We start from the raw sequence: 19,976 nt of genomic DNA, 5'->3' as shown, positions 1-19,976 counted from the left end.
CGTTATGTAACAAGTATTAGTTAAATTACACTGGTGTTCTAACATCAAAGCGAAAAGTGCTAGACTTGGAAGCCTAAAAATGGCAATACCAATCCAGCCTGTTGGCTGTTGTGAGCAGGCCTGAATGCCCGTCAATCGGCCCTATTCCACAAGGAAGGGATTACGGTCACTAGACATAACAACAAGTTATGTCACCCATCGGTTACAACACTGAGCAGGGCGAAACATAAGCGGAAAAGGAAGACAAAGCGATACGGTCACGTATCGTATTCATGATATACTGGTTTGACATCTTGAGTACTTGGATATTTTTTATTGACAGGATGCTAGTATCAGCGAAGCCGAGAACATTGGACATCTGCTACCAGATCGGCAAAGATGATGACCCGGATCAAGACTCGACCACGCCCCTGATTCAAGCAGCTCTCCATGGCAACGAAAACATTGTGAAGACCTTTTTAGATAACAACGCAAGCGTGAATTTTCCTAAGGTATAGTACAATCCATGTCTGTGGCCTTTATCTTATTCATTTCAATTAATCCCTTCGCTTCATTTCCACTCCATCCCATTTCCTAACCTCAGGCAAACGGCCGCACAGCGCTTATGGAGGTGATTCGGGCGAATGAGGAGGACATGGCAAAGGTTCTGCTGTACGGGACCATAGACCGAGCTAAGTGGACTGGTGCGAGTACCTCTGTTGATATGAGCGCCAAGGACAAGGACGGGTGGACTGTGGTGCATCACTGCGTCCAGAATAGAGAGGTAAGGCCCGATCCATACGAGAGGTAAGGCCCGATCCATACGAGAGGTTAGGCCCGATCCATACGAGAGGTTAGGCCCGATCCATGCGAGAGGTAAGGCCCGATCCATGCGAGAGGTAAGGCCCGATCCATACGAGAGGTATGGCCCGATCCATACGAGAGGTTAGGCCCGATCCATACGTCGCGCTTCTGTCTTTGCGCTTTTTCCTCCTTTATAACCCTGATACCGTAATTGGAGAAATGTATATCTCGGGATTTTTTTTTTCGGAGTTTGTTACCTGTTACCTACAGACAAGCTGTAAAATAACTTGGTGATAAGACTTGGAAAACTATAAGACAAGCTGTATAATAACTAGGTGGCATGACTAGAAAAACTACAGACAAGCTGTGAATACACTAGGTGCTATGATATGGTTTGCGCCTGTGTTAAAACAGAGTAGTTGCGCTAGCGTTTCGAGCGATAGCCCTTCGTCGGAGCAAAAGGCAATGAATAGCACAAACGAGAATGGCAGACACGGACTGTACATCTCTAGAGGTAGAATAGGGAGAGAGGGGAAGAGGTATTGGAAAGGGTAGGGAATGGTAAGGTATGGTGAGTTAGGGGGAGAGGGAGAGGATAGGGTATGTTAGGGTAGGGTAGGGTAGGGTATGGTGAGAGTTGAGAGGGGGGGGTGAGTTATTACAATGGCGAGTGCAATCACATTAAGCTCGGAGAGGCTCGTACGTAGAAAATACCCCTTTAAACGCAAAGCTTTTAATTAAGATTATTCATTTTAAGTTTTTTTTCTTATAGTACGGCTCATCTGAGAACGTATCTATGCTACGACTGCTAGCGAAGTTCAACTCGCCGCTGACCGCTCCTGATAACACGGGCCACAGTCCACTTTACTACGCGGAACGTCAAGGATCCGGGAGGATGGAAGCAGTACTGCGGGAACTCATCGGCTGTGCTGAGGTAGGTTTTGCAAGGATGGAGCGGGCTCTTGGTGATCTACAAGTCATTCTTTGATCACGAACACCGCCCGTAAACTCTTTTATAACTACTATAAAGTACAAATAAACTGTATTTTTTTTTGTAATTTGTGTACAGAAAGGTTTAACAACTTGTTTCTCTTTTTGTATTTAACACTGGTGAGAAACGATTTAGAAATAAAAGAGGAAAATGCGAAGTTTTGTACGGCAAATTAAAAGTAACAATTTCCTGATAAAGATTCGTCCGGTTATTATTATTATTTTTTTAGGCCGGGAGTTTTATTTCAGCGAGTTTGTAAGGTGAGCTAAGTCGAGCATTGTGTGACAAGAGTGAATAATCTACATAATCACATGGCAGTGATGCGTGATACAAAACTCGCTCCATTGAAAGTGCTCTAGACACACGGAGACGCTATGAAGGCTGCCAAATCGCGCAACTACGCGCTGAACTGGCGCTTTGTAAAGCGCCTTTGCCGATGTCTTAGGATTATATTCCCTTCTTGGCACTCTACGACCTCGCTGCTTTTTTTGAACATGATTGGGCTGACCTTGGCCGAGGAAATGTTCATTTTCAACCTCGGGCTCGTACCAACACAGTTCTACGACGTGATCGGGACCAAAGACCGGGCTGGACTCAAGCCGTTGGTTGTGAAGGCTATCACACTTATTATTTGCACTTCTGCTATAAGAACTGCCGTTCAGTTCGTGGCAAACACATCGTTCGTGCAGTATCGGGCGTACATGTGCCGATTTCTGCATTCTATTTATTTCAAAGTAGACTCTCACTACGATATTTTGATCCTTGACCCAATCAAAATAATCGATAATCCCGACCAGCGGATAACTCAAGACACGGAAAAGATGATGCAGATGCTGAAAAAAATCTTCTCCAAGCTACTGATAGTGCCCTTCACGGCAAGCTACTACGCGTATCAATGTTCTATGGTCACGGGTTACTTGGCCCCTCTGATTATGCTAGGGGTGTTTATGGTGTGGGCCTTAGGTATCAAGCTGATTATGGGCCCTATCATCAATACTGTGTACCGAGTGGAACAGACAACTGGGAATTTCAGGTTTAAACACATGCAGGTGAGAAAAAATAGAATACTTTAACACTATTCAAGTTTCATGTCACAACACTATTCAAGTTTCATGTATTTTGATAAGCTCGATTTCCGGCTCATTTTTTGTGAGCCTGCAATACGGCTGCAAATAAAGCCCGGAATTTTAAAAAATTGATAATATATAGATTTAGGCACTGCCTAAAGGCGGAGCCAGCATTTGATACCTTTTTGTGTTGAGTGATAGGGGTAATTTAGGGGGATCTAGGGGTCTTGTTTTTTTAATGATATTAAAGAAGTCATTTTTTACTGCATGTCTTTATAAATTGTAAAGGCCCGTATCTAGGAGGTATAAGGTCCATTTTTTTTTTATTTCTCACCCCACCAAGAAAAATCCTCGGTATGGGTCTGTTGCATTGGCCCCTCCAAATGTATCAAGCAAGCACTCATTTAATAATATTAAATATGCAGTATGAAAGTTAACAAATACTAAACCTTGGTAAGAAAAAGGCTGTTAAACTTTAGGTGTCTTAGTTGAGTCTAATGGTCAACTCTTATTTTCCATCTTATTTAACTCCACTATCTATATTTTGTTTATTATCAAAATAGCATTCTAAGAAGCTTTGACCTTGTGAAGAATATATCAAGGATGTAACAGTATTCCAAAGAATTAGATGCCATACTGTAGTTTTCTCGTACTGCAACTGATTATTCAGAAGGATGTGTTGAAATTAAACTCCACAAAAATACCTCCTGACATGCATTACATATTGGTGCACCCACCCTTTGGCCTTTTTTTAGAAACTTTGGATCCACCCATAGAGGCTACTAAAAAATGAATGCAATGGATGCAAATCCTAAATTACTGAAAGTTTCTAATTACAAACCAAACCATGTTCATTTATCTATGTTGGGGGCAGAGAGGAATAAATATACAAATAAACAAAAAGTCAATGGGGAGCGAAGAAAAGGGAGAAATGTGACTCTATTTGAAAAATATGTTACTCTATTCTAAAACATTTATAACAATAATGCAATAATAACTTGACTGAGCACTTTCCTAGTATTTTTCCCTTTCCCTATTACCTTTAGGATTGATATAAAACTGTTTTCTTTAAAAATTTATTAATGAAAAAGCACAAGTTTGTTGTTATCTTTATATAATTTAAGTACTTTGATCTAATAAAAACCTCTTCCCTTTATAGAACTTGTATCAACGCTACATTCTGACCAGCTTTGCCCTTGCAAAGAAACAAATAATGAATGAAACAGCATTCCAAAGATATAATGATACAGTACATTTCAGGTGCCATATGGAAGTTTTGTCTATCACATACTGGTAATACTCCATCACCAAGGATATTACAGTCATGCATTACATATTGGTGCACCCACCCTTTAGCATGATGGCCTGCTGTTTTATAGAAACCCTGGATCCACACATGCTAATGCTACTCCAAAATTAAATGCAATGGAGAAGAACAAATTTACTTGTGAAACAAATTCTAAAAAAAAATCCTTGATATTATTGAAAGTAGTGCTCAATGAAGATGTCTTATTTCAAACCTAACATATTTTAATTTATTCAGGGTGCAGAGGGGAAACAGCAAATAATATCAATTGCATACAAAAATAGTCAGCAGAGAGAAAAAAAAAGAAGAAATGGGACAATATCTTTGATAAAAAAAATTAGCAATAATGCAACAACACTCTCCTAACATTTCCCCTTTTCATCATTATCTTTAGGTTGATAGATAAATGTTTTCTTTACAGATTTATCATTGAGAGCAAGTATCTTGCTCTAAAAAACCTATTACACTTATACTGTTGTATAAAATTAAGAAATCCCCTACTATATTATCTTAATATTTGCCTAATTTTATGCCTTCCAGCCTTTAGAATCAATCATGGCCCTTTCCCTATTACCTTTAGGATTGATATAAAACTGTTTTCTTTACAAATTTATTAATGAAAAAGCACAAGTTTGTTGTTATCTTTATATAATTTAAGTACTTTGATCTAAAAAAAACCTCTTCCCTTTGTAGAACTTATATCAATGCTACATTCTGACCAGCGAAGAAACAAATAATGAATGAAACAGCATTCCAAAGATATAATGATACAGTTATACATTTCAGGTGCCATATGGAAGTTTTGTCTATCACATACTGGTAATACTCCATCACCAAGGATATTACAGTCATGCATTACATATTGGTGCACCCACCCTTTAGCATGGTGGCCTGCTGTTTTATAGAAACCCTGGATCCACACAGTCTAATGCTACTCCAAAATTAAATGCAATGGAGAAGAACAAATTTACTTGGGAAGCAAATTCTAAAAAAAATCCTTGATATTAATGAAAGTAGTGCTAAATGAAAATGTCTTATTTCAAACCTAACATATTTTAATTTATTTAGGGTGCAGAGGGGAAACAGCAAATATTATCAATTGCATACAAAAAATATTGAACAGAGATGGAAAAAAGAAAGAAATGGGACAATATCTATGATAAAAAAAATTAACAGTAATGCAACAACACTCTCCTAACATTTCCCCTTTTCCTCATTATCTTTAGGTTGATAGAAAAAGTTTTCTTTACAGATTTATCATTGAGAGCAAGTATCTTGCTCTAAAACCCCTGTTACACTTATACTGTATAAAAGTAAGAAATCCTCTACTATATTATCTTAATATTTGCCTATTATTATGCCTTCCAGCATTTAGGATCAGTCATGGCCCTCAGGTAGTCCTTGGTTGGTTTTACCTAAATAAAAGTGAAAACAATAATTTTTTTTCTTTCAAAACAACATTTTCGTCATGCCATTTATAACCTTACTAATTTTCCACAACTATTTGAATAAAAATAAATAAATACATTAGAAAGTATGCAAGATGCAGACAATATAAAAGCAAAAACAATAGGTAATAAGGGTTGCATTTAGTTTTTTTTTTTTTTTTTCGAAGAGAAAATTCTTCTGTAATTATAAAATTAAAGTTGTTATGATAATGTTGAAAAAAATGTTGCTGTATCTTAGAAAAGACTAAATACACAGAATATAAAGACAAGAAAGGTCTTCTTTAGCAATATATGACAGGATGATATTTGTCAGCCTTTATTAAATATCTCAACACAGTCAATAAAGTATAGAGAGAACAAAGAATATCAAAGGATGTGTTATGCTAAACATGTTTGATTAGACCACGAATTCTCAAAGCAAACTCTAAAAACAAATGTATAAATCCAACAAGCTAAGTGGCATTGATACAGTAACTAGACTACTACGTATTTCTGTCGTTAAATTCGTACTTACCGTGAGGAATTTACGCCTGAATTTACTTATAGAACTTGTAAGTATTTACGTATTTACATCAAAACAAGGATAGATGACTTTGATATGGCATCTTGACGTCAAACTAAAGCTGGTACGGTGTTTTAGTCTGAGCGATTGGTTATGGAAAAAAAAAAACGTACAAACAAGCATTATAAAAGCACAACAATAAAAGAAAAATAACTTTCATATACTCAATACAAATCGTCGTCTAAAACTCACCTTGGCAGTTTTTTTTTTCGCTTTCTGTTGTGGTTGTGTTGTTCGCTTTTGTTGTAAACTGTGAAGTTGTCGAATTTCTGCTAGCAAGGAACTCGTCGACACAAGCGAATGATTTTTATAGCTGAAAACAGACATCAAGGCCCTTTCTTCTCAGGATCTCCTTACATAAATATAGACGTGAATAAATATACAATGGTAGTGTAGATCCTCCATAGTCCTCCTCTATAGTCCTCTTTTTAGCTGTTGCGACGGGCGGGATTCACGAACACTCGGGTATCTTTTACTATCGACTCGTACTTCAGACAAAACGGTTCCTAAAAGACTTCAGTCCATTTGAATCCGCATATTTTCTCATTAAATACTGCCTTTTTTCTGTGAACATACGAGTTTTGAACTAAAAACACATAAAAGCGTAAGACCGAGAGGGGCCTGAGAGTTGCGCGGCTGGATTACTGGCTGATTTGTGACACCACAGGGTAACCGCGCGATGACCACAAAACCAAGTCGCATAGCTTACCATATTTCTATACCTATGGTGCTCCGCGCTGGCTCCGCTATAAACTCATGAAAGTTTAAAAAATAACTCGAACCAGTTTTTTAACTTAGTTTTTATAAACTATTTTTGGATAAACTTTAAATACTAGATAACAACACATAACATTGCAAAGCAAAACTAGAGCTCATATTAATTAGTTCAATGCAATATTGTTGATATTTATGCATTCATTGTTTCATTTCAGATAAGAGTAAATTCTGAGGCCTTGGTTTTCAACGGGGCACGAAACCTTGAAGAGAAGAAAACAAACGAGAAATTGTATGATATGGTCGTCAAATGTCAACGTGAAGTCAACCTGAATATTTTCTTGAATATCGCAGTTAATATTTTCAACAACATTTCTGCTCCACTCTGTTATATATTTATAAGTGTAACTGTTTTCACAGGGAAATATGATTACCTTTCTCCTAGTGAACTCGGCTCTGAGATTACTAAAATAGCTTTTGTTTCAACGTATCTAATGGGATGCTTTACTCAGTTGATTGACTTGTCCGATACTTTAACTGACATGGCTGGGTATATACATCGAATTGGAGAGCTGATAGAGACGCTGGAATCTTGTCACAAACATAAACAAAATAGAGACTACGTAAATCGGTTAAGAAACGACAAGTTGCGTGAAGGGCTGCATCCAGGTGTCTTCTTCAAGTTAATCAACGTGAGCTACTCAATTCCAGGAACCGAAGAACCGCTAGTGGCTGACCTAGACCTGGTGTTTGCCAGAGGACAGAATGTTCTCATAACTGGAATGGCAGGCTGTGGAAAGACGTCATTGTTAAGGGTGATTCGAGGTCTATGGGAGCCATTATCTGGAGATGTTGTAAGAAACATCGACTTTGAGCCTGAGAAAGTGTTGTTCCTGTCACAGCATGCACTCCTGACAAATGGGAGCCTGAAAGAACAAGTTGTGTTCCCGCTTGAGGCGGAAGATTATCTTGATCATACAAGAATTATGGATTTACTTAGTGAAGTGGGATTGGCCTCAGTTTGTAGACGGGTTGGAGGAATTGACAGCCTTGTCGATGGCAGCTGGGAGGATATGCTATCACACGGTGAAATACAGCGCTTGGCATTTGCCAGATTGTTGTACCATCAACCAGACCTAGCAATGATGGATGAGGCTACCAGTGCGCTAGATATTGCCACTGAGAAAGCTTTGTACGGGATGTGTGTTGATAAAGGGATCACTCTGATCAGTGTTGCACACAGAGACACCCTGGATGAATTCCATGATGTCCATCTGAAGCTGCTAGGAGATGGAAAATGGACACTTAGTGATATCTCCTAGGCAACAGGGAGGATTTGTGATATCTCCTAGGCGACAGAGAGGATTTGTGTTATCTCCTAGGCGACAGGGAGGATATGTGATATCTCCTAGGCAACAGGGAGGATTTGTGATATCTCCTAGGCGACAGAGAGGATTTGTGTTATCTCCTAGGTGACAGGGAGGATATGTGATATCTCCTAGGCAACAGAGAGGATTTGTGATATCTACTAGGCAACAGGGAGGATTTGTAATATCTCCTAGGCAACAAGGACCACTTTGTGATATCTCCTAGGCAACAAGGACCACTTTGTGATATTTCCTAGGCAACAAGGACCACTTTGTGATATCTCCTAGGCAACAAGGACCACTTTATAATATCTCCTAGGCAACAAGGTCCACTTTGTGATATCTCTTAGGCAACAAGGAACACTTTGTGATATCTCATAGGCAACAAGGAACACTTTGTGATATCTCCTAGGCGACAGGGGGGGACTGATAGACACTTTGTGATATCATTTAAATTAAAAAATGACATCAAAAATGACATCAAAAAAGTGGAAAATGGCAGTTAAGCGCGGTGCACCCTGGGTGGATAATAACATTGTGCACGTGACACTGTTTTATGTGCTTTTTATGTTAAAGTGTGTACATCCGCAACATAGAAAACATAACATCGACATAATACACAAAGCTATGGCTTGCTATACACCTTTTTTTTTATTTTAAATTATGATTTCATTCTTTGACATTGCAAATGGCATAGCAAATTTCAGAGTAGATAAAGCCATCGCCCGGAGCGTAAAAATATGACATAGGACTACCTTACTAGTTTTAAGCGTTGCTTACCATAACTCAATGTTTTGTCCTGTTAATTAAGAAACATTAATCCAATCTTTACCATAACTCAATGTTTTGTCCTGTTGAGAAACATTTATCCAAGCGTTACCATAACTCAATGTTTTGCCTGTTTAGAAACATTCATCCAATCTTTACCATAACTCAATGTTTTGCCTGTTTAGAAACATTCATCCAAGCGTTACCATAACTCAATGTTTTGCCCTGTTGAGAAACATTCACCCAATCTTTACCATAACTCAATGTTTTGTCCTGTTAAGAAACATTCATCCAATCTTTACCATAACTCAATGTTTTATCCTGTTGAGAAACATTCATCCAATCTTTACCATAACTCAATGTTTTGTCCTGTTGAGAAACATTTATCCAAGCGTTACCATAACTCAATGTTTTGCCTGTTTAGAAACATTCATCCAATCTTCACCATAACTCAATGTTTTGCCTGTTTAGAAACATTCATCCAAGCGTTACCATAACTCAATGTTTTGTCCTGTTGAGAAACATTCATCCAATCTTTACCATAACTCAATGTTTTGTCCTGTTGAGAAACATTTATCCAAGCGTTACCATAACTCAATGTTTTGTCCTGTTGAGAAACATTCATCCAATCTTTACCATACCTCAATGTTTTGTCCTGTTGAGAAACATTTATCCAAGCGTTACCATAACTCAATGTTTTGCCTGTTTAGAAACATTCATCCAATCTTTACCATAACTCAATGTTTTGCCTGTTTAGAAACATTCATCCAAGCGTTACCATAACTCAATGTTTTGTCCTGTTGAAAAACATTCATCCAATCTTTACCATAACTCAATGTTTTGTCCTGTTAAGAAACATTTATCCAAGCGTTACCATAACTCAATGTTTTGTCCTGTTAAGAAACATTCATCCAAGCGTTACCATAACTCAATGTTTTGCCTGTTTAGAAACATTCATCCAATCTTTACCATAACTCAATGTTTTGCCTGTTTAGAAACATTCATCCAAGCTTTACCATAACTCAATGTTTTGTCCTGTTCAGAAACATTCATCCAAGCTTTACCATAACTCAATGTTTTGTTCTGTTAAGAAACATTCATCCAAGCTTCACGTGGGAGAACCAGAACCTGGATTCAACTTAACCACATCCCGTGATGCATTCTGGGACGGTGAGGAACCTGACGTGGATGCTGATGCGGCCGCCATGTTGGCCGAGGTCAAAGACGCCAATGAGGAGCCTGAGTACGACCCTGCCAAGCCGCCTCCTGTCGACCCCGTGACCAACAAACAAAAAACTGGGTACGAATCACGTGATCTATCTATACTGCTATTATATGCTAATTGCGCCTTTTTTAAGCAGCAAGGTATTCATGGAACCAGCCACAGGTATCCCATATGATATTCTGATGACCAAAGTCGATGTGAAATATGGTTACTTCGGACTGAACAACTTCTACAAGATGCAGGTAACGAGGTTATCTGGTAAAGCAAGGAAACTCCCTATTTTTGACAGTCTTGTGCCATTTACAGTCCAAATATTTTCACCAAATTCTGTAGGAACCAATGACCAATCCAGATAAAAATGGGTCATTTAAAACGCTTTTTTTTCACTGGATACATTTCATGCCAACGCAATTATATACAGCCAATGAAATGAGTAATTTACTGTCGATCAAAGGAAGGAGATTCGGGGAAAAATGCAGCCATTGACAAAAAATCCCGATTTCTAAAGTTTGCAAATTGGGCACTCTGCCCTCTACCCTTGGACCCAACACTATCGCCGAGATGCTTCATTCTACCTGGCATTTCCTAAAAGGGCGAGAATCTTTGGAGGCTTCTGACCCGATGGGGTACCAGATAGGGGGCACATCAGGGCCAGAGGTCCCACCCCCTCCCTCCACCTCCACCCTCTTGGGTCCGACACTGACATCTAGATGCTTCATTCTTCAGGTTATTTTCGAGAAGGGCAAGAATCTTTGGGTGCTTCTAACCCGATGGGGTCGTATCGGCGATAGAGGGCAACACCAGCTAACGCCTTTCAGCGATGCCAAGGCCGCCACGGACGAGTTCAAGAAAATTTTCCGAAGCAAAACTGGAAACCTGTGGGATGAAAAGGGCAGGTGTGGTGCTATGCATATAATTATAAAATGTGTGCCCTAAATGGCGCTCCTTCAGGCTGAATTGCTGTTAGATTAGTCTCTGTGTTTTTGTATGTTATCAATAAGTGTTCAAGTATCCGTAGTGTCGGGGCAAGCCTCGTCGGGACCTTGTGTCCGTTCGCCTTTCCTTCTCTGCACTTGTTCTTGTCTGTTTTTTTTTTTTGTTGATATTTTGTTGTATATATTTATATATAAGTGTGGAGGAAGCCTCTAAATAAATAAAATAAATAAATAATTGAATAAATAAATAATTAATTAATTAATTAAATAATAAAATACTATTTGCACCACCGTGATAAACATTTTTCAAAGTTTAAGATAATATTTAAAAGTGCCAATGCCTGTAGAAGAATACAAAATAAATCCAGCTTCCATAAACCCATGACCTCCTGAGTTCTTCTGCGCAAAATCAGTGTAAAAACAGAAACCCCCTATCTCAACTCCCTGACTACCGCTGACCCAAGACGGTATACCTTGAATCTTCCAACAGTGCACTGCGGTGTCTCTTCAGTCTTGCGAGGGCACTGCTTCAGCCTGTTGCTTACAACAGTTTTGCTTGTAATTTGCTTAAAAATTACAGCTTTTTCACATCAGGAGAGTGCCCTAGAACATCGTTAAGTCTATTGGGGCATAATTAATGCTGTGCTTATGGATGTTTGAGTGCTGAGGTTGATTCAATGGGATGCTTCTTCCTTGTTCGGGCTTCACTGTGTGGTAAAAATGAAATTTTCTAGAGAATGGCCTCATATTCTCCAATATGAGATTAGAGGTGCAGTTTGCCCGCCCTCTCTGTCAATGTCTTCCTGGAGCTCCCATGATGAAGGAAAGACAGCGAAACCCCGACAAATTTTACTTTTGATTTTTGTATACATTAAATGGTATGTATCATATTATTTCTAGTTTTGTGAAGCACCCCAAGAAGTACTCTCTTGTGTTGCCAGAGCGAAACCCTCAGTTTCATCATCATAAACCAAAAGACATCCTCAAGCCGTTCGACCTGGAGGCGTGCCCGCCCTCCAAGCTGCCGAAGCCATTACAGACTCTAATGAAGGCGATAGTAAGTTAGGGCATCCAGAACGTATTTTCTAATGGGTGTTGTTCAGAGAAATCTTATGAATACTTTTTTTCTAGGCAAACCAGGCAAACTTTATCTTAGGATTTTGTTAAAATACTTTTGTTGCCGCTTGTCTCTAGACAGACCAGGAGTGGCTAAGGAAGTCAGTTAGTCACCACTCGCTCCAGGTCGACCCAGAATTCATGCCGTTTGGCAGACTCTCGCTGGAGACCATCAACAGGGCTCGGGGTGTTCTCGAAAAAATCTGGTAAGTACGTCATATCCTTGAGCAAATCTGGTAAGTACGTCATATCCTAAAGCAAAATAGATGGTTACGTCATATCCTTTAGCAAAATAGATGGTTACGTCATATCCTTGAGCAAATCTTGTAATTACGTCATACCCTAAAGCAAAAGAGATGGTTACGTCATATCCTTTAGCAAAATAGATGATTACGTCATATCCTTTAGCAAAATAGATGGTTACCTCATATCTTTGAGCAAATCAGGTTATTTCGTCATTTCCGTGAGAAAATAATATGATTACGTTATATCCATGAGGAAATCAGGTAATTTTCGTCATATCCCTGAGCAAATCAGATAATTACGTCATACCCTTGAGCAAATCAGAAAATCACGTTATACCCTTGAGCAAATCATAGAATCACGTCATACCCTTGAGCAAATCAGTTTTAACCGGGCGCACCGACGTGTTAGACATTTTGAAACAATGAATTGAATAACTACACAGGGATGCCAGTGCGTTTTATATCATTCAAGATCAATTTAGCAGCTTTCCATGAAAGATATTTCAATTTTTTTTTATATTTCTTTCTGCCGTAGCATTCGGTAGGCCCTCGCCGGAAACTATCAAAGCCTGAGGTATTTGGCATTCTCTTGCCCATCTAGAAGAAGCCAGTTAGGCATTCCATTCCATAGTGGGGCTCTTTTTATAAACTGTCCTCCCAGTTCAGATCTGTTTTAAAACCGTATAGGGCGTTGAAATTTGCTTATTTTCACTGTCTATGAAATCTCTCTGTTTCTCCAAACTTCGAATGAAAAGGCTAAACATAACATAAAATTACGAAACTGTCTTACCTCATGATTGACAATGTTCGTATAAAAAGCCTAAAGACTGGCTTGTGGACTCTTTCTCAACCAATTAGTAACAGTGTCATGGTAGTGGCATAGCCATCTTCTGTATGGAACTGTGTGGCATGTATGGAACTCCGGTTTTGCTTGTTTCAGGGAAGTGCAGAAGGGGATTGATACCAATAACCTACGTGGATCGGAAGACAAATTTGACGAGGTATTACTATTGTTATTATTATTGTTGTTGCTATTGCTATTACTGTCGTTGTTGTTATTCTTGTTATTGTTTTTGTCGCAGATTGCTGTGCTGAGCAACGAGTACTACACGCTTATTCCAGTCGCTAGTTACGCCTTCGAAAGGATCCAGCCCTTGAATAGCGAGAAAGATGTAAACGCACAAATGGACGCTCTTTCTCGGCTGACGGATCTCGCCTTTGCCAGCAAACTACTGCTAGCGGCTCAGTACCGCAGCAAAGGTCAGTGAGGATATGGCATGTAGCCAGGCATGGCATGTAGCCAGACCGGAGTGAGTAGCTATGGTTGACTTCTGTAGCTTTAGGAATGATATAGTTTAGAGGAGGCGATATCTTCGCTTTGGTGACAAAACTCTCACAGAGACTATTACGGCGAGTGGATAAGGACATGAGCCCTGCATTTGGTAAGAGCCATGCAATAATCAGTCTGCGGGAAAATAATGCGCATCGCTCTCCTTTGCACAGCTTCCAGCAAATCTGATAGGAAAACTGGTAGACCTGCCCACACTGGTGCTGCATATTCTAGTACCGATCTTATCAACGCACAGTATATACGGACTAAGTCATTATACTGAACACCGGATTTTTTTAGTGATCTTAAGGCATATAACCGTTTGCTGGCCTTCTTAATAAGGTACTCTACATGCACGTTCCACGTGAGGTCACTACTCAAGTGGACTCCAAGGATCATGTAACTATCCACTCTCTTAATAGGTAAACCAGAAATATACAACTCCCCAGGGAGGGATGGTTGGTATTGAAGGAAACTAACACTCAGTTCTCTGCATTTCTTCGGGTTAAGTCGCATGCCACGACTGGACGCAAAGTTACTAATGTCATTTACGACTACTTGTAGGTAGCTAGGACTACAACGCGGGATGACCTCAAATACGGTTGTGTCATCTACATATTTTATACGTGCTGGCCATTGTGCCACTAGCTTGTTTACTAATATCACGAACAACAGAGGTGCTAGCTTAGTTCCCTGAGGGATTACCCCATTAGGGGACACAGGCAAAGATAATGAGCTTCCTATTCTTACGCGCTGTGACCTATCCGTAACATAATTGTTGCCTCTGTCAAGTGCCTCTAGAATAACATGAAGCATATACACTAACGCATGGGTCGTGCTCTTCCCACTCACGGAAAACTGCTGAATGTCAAGTTTTTTTAATTACTTGTGATGTAAGCAGATCCAGGGTGAACCCTTCTAAGATCTTCGTTAGGTCAGTAAGGATATCTAGGTCAGTAAGGATATCTAGGTCAGTGAGGATATCTAGGTCAGTGAGGATATCTAGGTCAGTAAGGATATCTAGGTCAGTAAGGATATCTAGGTCAGTAAGGATATCTAGGTCAGTAAGGATATCTAGGTCAGTAAGGATATCTAGGTCAGTGAGGATATCTAGGTCAGTAAGGATATCTAGGTCAGTAAGGATATCTAGGTCAGTAAGGATATCTAGGTCAGTAAGGATATCTAGGTCATTAAGGATATCTAGGTCAGCGAGGATATCTAGGTCAGTAAGGATATCTAGGTCAGTAAGGATATCTAGGTCATTAAGGATATCTAGGTCAGTAAGGATATCTAGGTCAGTAAGGATATCTAGGTCATTAAGGATATCTAGGTCATTGAGGATATCTAGGTCAGTAAGGATATCTAGGTCAGTAAGGATATCTAGGTCAGTAAGGATATCTAGGTCAGTAAGGATATCTAGGTCATTAAGGATATCTAGGTCAGTAAGGATATCTAGGTCAGTAAGGATATCTAGGTCATTAAGGATATCTAGGTCAGCGAGGATATCTAGGTCAGTGAGGATATCTAGGTCAGTGAGGATATCTAGGTCAGTAAGGATATCTAGGTCAGTGAGGATATCTAGGTCAGTGAGGATATCTAGGTCAGTGAGGATATCTAGGTCAGTGAGGATATCTAGGTCAGTAAGGATATCTAGGTCAGTAAGGATATCTAGGTCAGTCAGGATATCTAGGTCAGTAAGGATATCTAGGTCAGTGAGGATATCTAGGTCAGTGAGGATATCTAGGTCAGTGAGGATATCTAGGTCAGTGAGGATATCTAGGTCAGTAAGGATATCTAGGTCATTAAGGATGTCTAGGTCAGTAAGGATATCTAGGTCAGTGAGGATATCTAGGTCAGTGAGGATATCTAGGTCAGTAAGGATATCTAGGTCAGTGAGGATATCTAGGTCAGTAAGGATATCTAGGTCAGTCAGGATATCTAGGTCAGTCAGGATATCTAGGTCAGTGAGGATATCTAGGTCAGTGAGGATATCTAGGTCAGTAAGGATATCTAGGTCAGTAAGGATATCTAGGTCATTAAGGATATCTAGGTCAGCGAGGATATCTAGGTCAGTAAGGATATCTAGGTCAGTAAGGATATCTAGGTCATTAAGGATATCTAGGTCATTAAGGATATCTAGGTCAGTAAGGATATCTAGGTCAGTAAGGATATCTAGGTCATTAAGGATATCTAGGTCAGTGAGGATATCTAGGTCAGTAAGGATATCTAGGTCAGTAAGGATATCTAGGTCAGTAAGGATATCTAGGTCATTAAGGATATCTAGGTCAGTAAGGATATCTAGGTCAGTAAGGATATCTAGGTCATTAAGGATATCTAGGTCAGTGAGGATATCTAGGTCAGTGAGGATATCTAGGTCAGTGAGGATATCTAGGTCAGTGAGGATATCTAGGTCAGTGAGGATATCTAGGTCAGTGAGGATATTTAGGTCAGTAAGGATATCTAGGTCAGTAAGGATATCTAGGTCAGTCAGGATATCTAGGTCAGTCAGGATATCTAGGTCAGTCAGGATATCTAGGTCAGTCAGGATATCTAGGTCAGTAAGGATATCTAGGTCAGTGAGGATATCTAGGTCAGTGAGGATATCTAGGTCAGTGAGGATATCTAGGTCAGTGAGGATATCTAGGTCAGTAAGGATATCTAGGTCAGTGAGGATATCTAGGTCAGTGAGGATATCTAGGTCAGTAAGGATATCTAGGTCAGTAAGGATATCTAGGTCAGTGAGGATATCTAGGTCAGTGAGGATATCTAGGTCAGTGAGGATATCTAGGTCAGTGAGGATATCTAGGTCAGTAAGGATATCTAGGTCAGTGAGGATATCTAGGTCAGTGAGGATATCTAGGTCAGTGAGGATATCTAGGTCAGTGAGGATATCTAGGTCAGTCAGTAGAGCCACAGAACATGAAGCCAGTAGACGAAAAAAGTCTCAAACCTTAGTTTTAGTGGTGAAACTTTGTCTTTTTGCACTGATAATGGGATAATGCTCGGAGTGTCGGCAAAAAGCCATTTTTTATGTGAATGGCTTGCAAATTAGCAGGAAACAATAGACTTGCTTGATTTGCAGGTATTTGCATTTGGAACGATATTACATAAAAAGAGCTCCTCCTTTTTTAAGGCCCTATATTGTGCGATGAGAGACGAGAGAGACCTCAGGCTAAACGTTCACAGTCCCCTATGTAGAGAGTCGGGTATTTTTTATTATTTTTTTTTTAGATGTGAATCCGTTAGACTACTGCTTCCGAGCATTGGGAACACACGTGGAGATGATGGACCATACATCGGCAGAATGCCAATTGTTACTTCAGTACATCCACAACTCTAACGATGTCGGTAAGTCAACTGTCGATATATCCACAACTCTAACGATGTCGGTAAGTCAACTGTCAATACATCCACAACTCTAACGATGTCGATCAAGTGTCAGTAGATCCACAACTCTAACGATATCGGCGCGTGGCTGAGTTCTCGTGTGGACAGGGCTATAAACAATAGATTGAGACGGATCGCTGAGTTCTCGTGTGGACAGGGCTATAAACAATAGATTGAGGCGCGTGGCTGAGTTCTCGTGTGGATAGGGCTATAAACAATAGATTGAGACGGGTCGCTGAGTTCTTGTGTGAATAGGGCTATAAACAATAGATTGAGACGGGTCGCTGAGTTCTTGTGTGGACAGGGCTATAAACAATAGATTGAGACGGGTCGCTGAGTTCTCGTGTGGATAGGGCTATAAGCAATAGATTGAGGCGGGTCGCTGAGTTCTTGTGTGGACAGGGCTATAAACAATAGATTGAGGCGGGTCGCTGAGTTCTCGTGTGGACAGGGCTATAAACAATAGATTGAGACGGGTCGCTGAGTTCTTGTGTGGACAGGGCTATAAACAATAGATTGAGACGGGTCGCTGAGTTCTCGTGTGGACAGGGCTATAAACAATAGATTGAGACGGGTCGCTGAGTTCTCGTGTGGACAGGGCTATAAACAATAGATTGAGACTGGTCGCTAAGTTCTCGTGTGGATAGGGCTATAAACAATAGATTCTTGTGTGGATAGGGCTATAAACAATAGATTGAGACGGGTCGCTGAGTTCTTGTGTGGACAGGGCTATAAACAATAGATTGAGACGGGTCGCTGAGTTTTCGTGGCAAACGACGACAAGCGATGACTTTTTTTTAAACCCAATTCCCTCAATGTGATTTTACTACATTATCCTCATTACTAGAGCGTTTTAAGCTTTTTCCTGGGCCAGATCTCCTCTCAACATTTCGTTAAGGGTTGGGAGATTCAAGAAGAGATATTTTTGCAAATATGTTTATATATTTCTAATCACATAGTCCAGTTTTCGCTGCACTGATGACGCATAAATATAGCACGCCTCGGTATGGGGTACATTCCATGCGCATACCAGCGTGACTCTCTTGTAGCTTAAAATAAGACAATTTAAAGAAACTTTTGAATTCTTCACGAGCTCGCTTGTATTTGGGCATGGTTCGCCTGAAACCGGGTCTCATTGTATTTATGAGTGCTTAATGTTTATGTCCAGCGGTCACCATGAAATTCGAAATTAGAGTATTACTACTTTCTAAGGTAAAGCCGCATTGTCACCAGTTTACTTCTGGTCGATTACGTTACAATCTCCGATGATTTTTAACGGAAAACGCGAAAAATATTTCAAAATATTGAAAGCAGTGTGTATATTGCAAGTTTCTTCGAGGATGTGAGTGGTAATTTAGAGCGGATGGCATGTTAAATATCTCGGATTCTAATAGATTCTTTTGTCTTTTAACGGTTGAGGTTTCCGTCGGATCTCCGGAAGTGAACTGGTGACAATGCGGCTTTAATCATACATTAATGAAAATTGTCTTTTTTTAATCACCTTTAGAAAAATAAACGATCATAGTAAATTCTCCCATTTCACAGCTAAGACCTTACGCTGGGGCCGCAGACCCAACCAGTTCAAAGTCCAGGGAGTGTTCAGAATTTCCCGTCCAGGGGAGGGTGATCGTATGCGAAGTCATGGCGCCGGTAATCACCGTCTGTTGTGGCATGGCACCAGAACCTACAATGTACTGGGGATTCTAAAGGAGGGCCTACGGATTGCGCCAGCGCACGTGGACATTTCGGGACACTCTCTTGGAAAGGTAATACTTGTTCAATTGATGATGGAAGTGATAGGCGATCGGGACACTCTCTTGAGAAAGGTACTACTTGTTCAAATTAAGATAATGGGAGTGATAGGCGATCGGGGCACTCTTTTGGAAAGGTGATACTTGTTCAAATTAAGATGATGGGAGTGATAGGCGATCGGGGCACTCTTTTGGAAAGGTGATACTTGTTCAAATTAAGATGATGGAAGTGATAGGCGATCGGGACACTCTTTTGGAAAGGTGATACTTGTTCAAATTAAGATGATGGGAGTGATAGGCGATCGGGACACTCTTTTGGAAAGGTGATACTTGTTCAAATTAAGATGATGGGAGTGATAGGCGATCGGGACACTCTCTTTGAAAGGTAATCATTGTTCAAGTTGTTTGGAGTGAAAGGAGACTTGAACGCAGAAATTGCTGTCACTGAAAATAGCCCTTTCTGACAAAAAACTTTTTGGATGATTCGTGCACGTGTTGTCACCCAAAAGTGCTCTTAGCAAAGTTGTACACTGTGCTTTCGCCAATAAATTGACGTCACACCTAATTTTGATTAAATACGAATAAGAGAAAATCGCATCGTTTTCTGGGCCATATGTACACTGCTAAATTTTCGTTGGTTAAATCTGCGCTGTGTGCTATAGGTAAAAAAATGTTAAGCATATATTGATATCAAGTTTTAGTGCTTGGTACGTAGTGTATAGTTTTTCATTCGAATCCTTTTATTTCGGAGGCTTTGTTTTCTTGGTCTAAATTGTTGTATTGCGACTTCACAGGGTATCTACTCTACTGACAGCATCCAAAAGGCACTCTCGTACGCTAGGGGCTGCGGTGGACGGAACGAAGGGTTCCTGCTCCTAAGCGAGGTAACCTTTTAACGGGAACTTCGTATAAATAGTTTGGACTTTATTCAACAATAATCATCATCAACACAATGCCGCCTTCAGGCATCTTCGCTTTTCC

At 40.0% G+C, this 19,976-nt stretch overlaps 1 protein-coding gene and 1 long non-coding RNA gene across 4 annotated transcripts in view; one reads left to right on the top strand and one right to left on the bottom strand.

Annotated features, from left to right (window-relative positions):
* The window catches only part of LOC5500668 (poly [ADP-ribose] polymerase tankyrase), a 72,352-nt gene that overhangs the window by 49,564 nt on the left and 2,812 nt on the right, over window positions 1–19,976 (top strand). For 2 of the 3 annotated variants that reach the window (XM_048728162.1, XM_048728161.1), the window contains exons 35-47: window positions 323–491; window positions 584–763; window positions 1,556–1,717; window positions 10,098–10,306; window positions 10,368–10,473; window positions 10,958–11,127; window positions 12,067–12,223; window positions 12,361–12,488; window positions 13,468–13,528; window positions 13,610–13,787; window positions 17,089–17,205; window positions 18,790–19,010; window positions 19,790–19,879. In XM_048728162.1, coding sequence (XP_048584119.1) covers window positions 323–491; window positions 584–763; window positions 1,556–1,717; window positions 10,098–10,306; window positions 10,368–10,473; window positions 10,958–11,127; window positions 12,067–12,223; window positions 12,361–12,488; window positions 13,468–13,528; window positions 13,610–13,787; window positions 17,089–17,205; window positions 18,790–19,010; window positions 19,790–19,879 — 1,948 coding nt within the window. Of the gene's footprint in view, window positions 1–322; window positions 492–583; window positions 764–1,555; window positions 1,718–7,089; window positions 8,720–10,097; window positions 10,307–10,367; window positions 10,474–10,957; window positions 11,128–12,066; window positions 12,224–12,360; window positions 12,489–13,467; window positions 13,529–13,609; window positions 13,788–17,088; window positions 17,206–18,789; window positions 19,011–19,789; window positions 19,880–19,976 lie in introns of those variants that run through there. The other variant, XM_048728163.1, reaches the window with a different exon arrangement.
* Window positions 5,369–6,879, bottom strand: LOC125563183. Its single transcript, XR_007308197.1, has 2 exons — window positions 6,350–6,879; window positions 5,369–5,562 (listed from the first exon to the last, which is right to left on the bottom strand). It is a non-coding gene; the product is annotated as an uncharacterized LOC125563183 (long non-coding RNA).

The sequence above is a fragment of the Nematostella vectensis genome, chromosome 5, assembly GCF_932526225.1.
Source record: "Nematostella vectensis chromosome 5, jaNemVect1.1, whole genome shotgun sequence".
NCBI classification, from domain to species: Eukaryota; Metazoa; Cnidaria; class Anthozoa; order Actiniaria; family Edwardsiidae; genus Nematostella; species Nematostella vectensis.
Note: the sequence above shows the minus strand (reverse complement) of the source record. Positions and strands in the feature narration are given on the sequence as shown.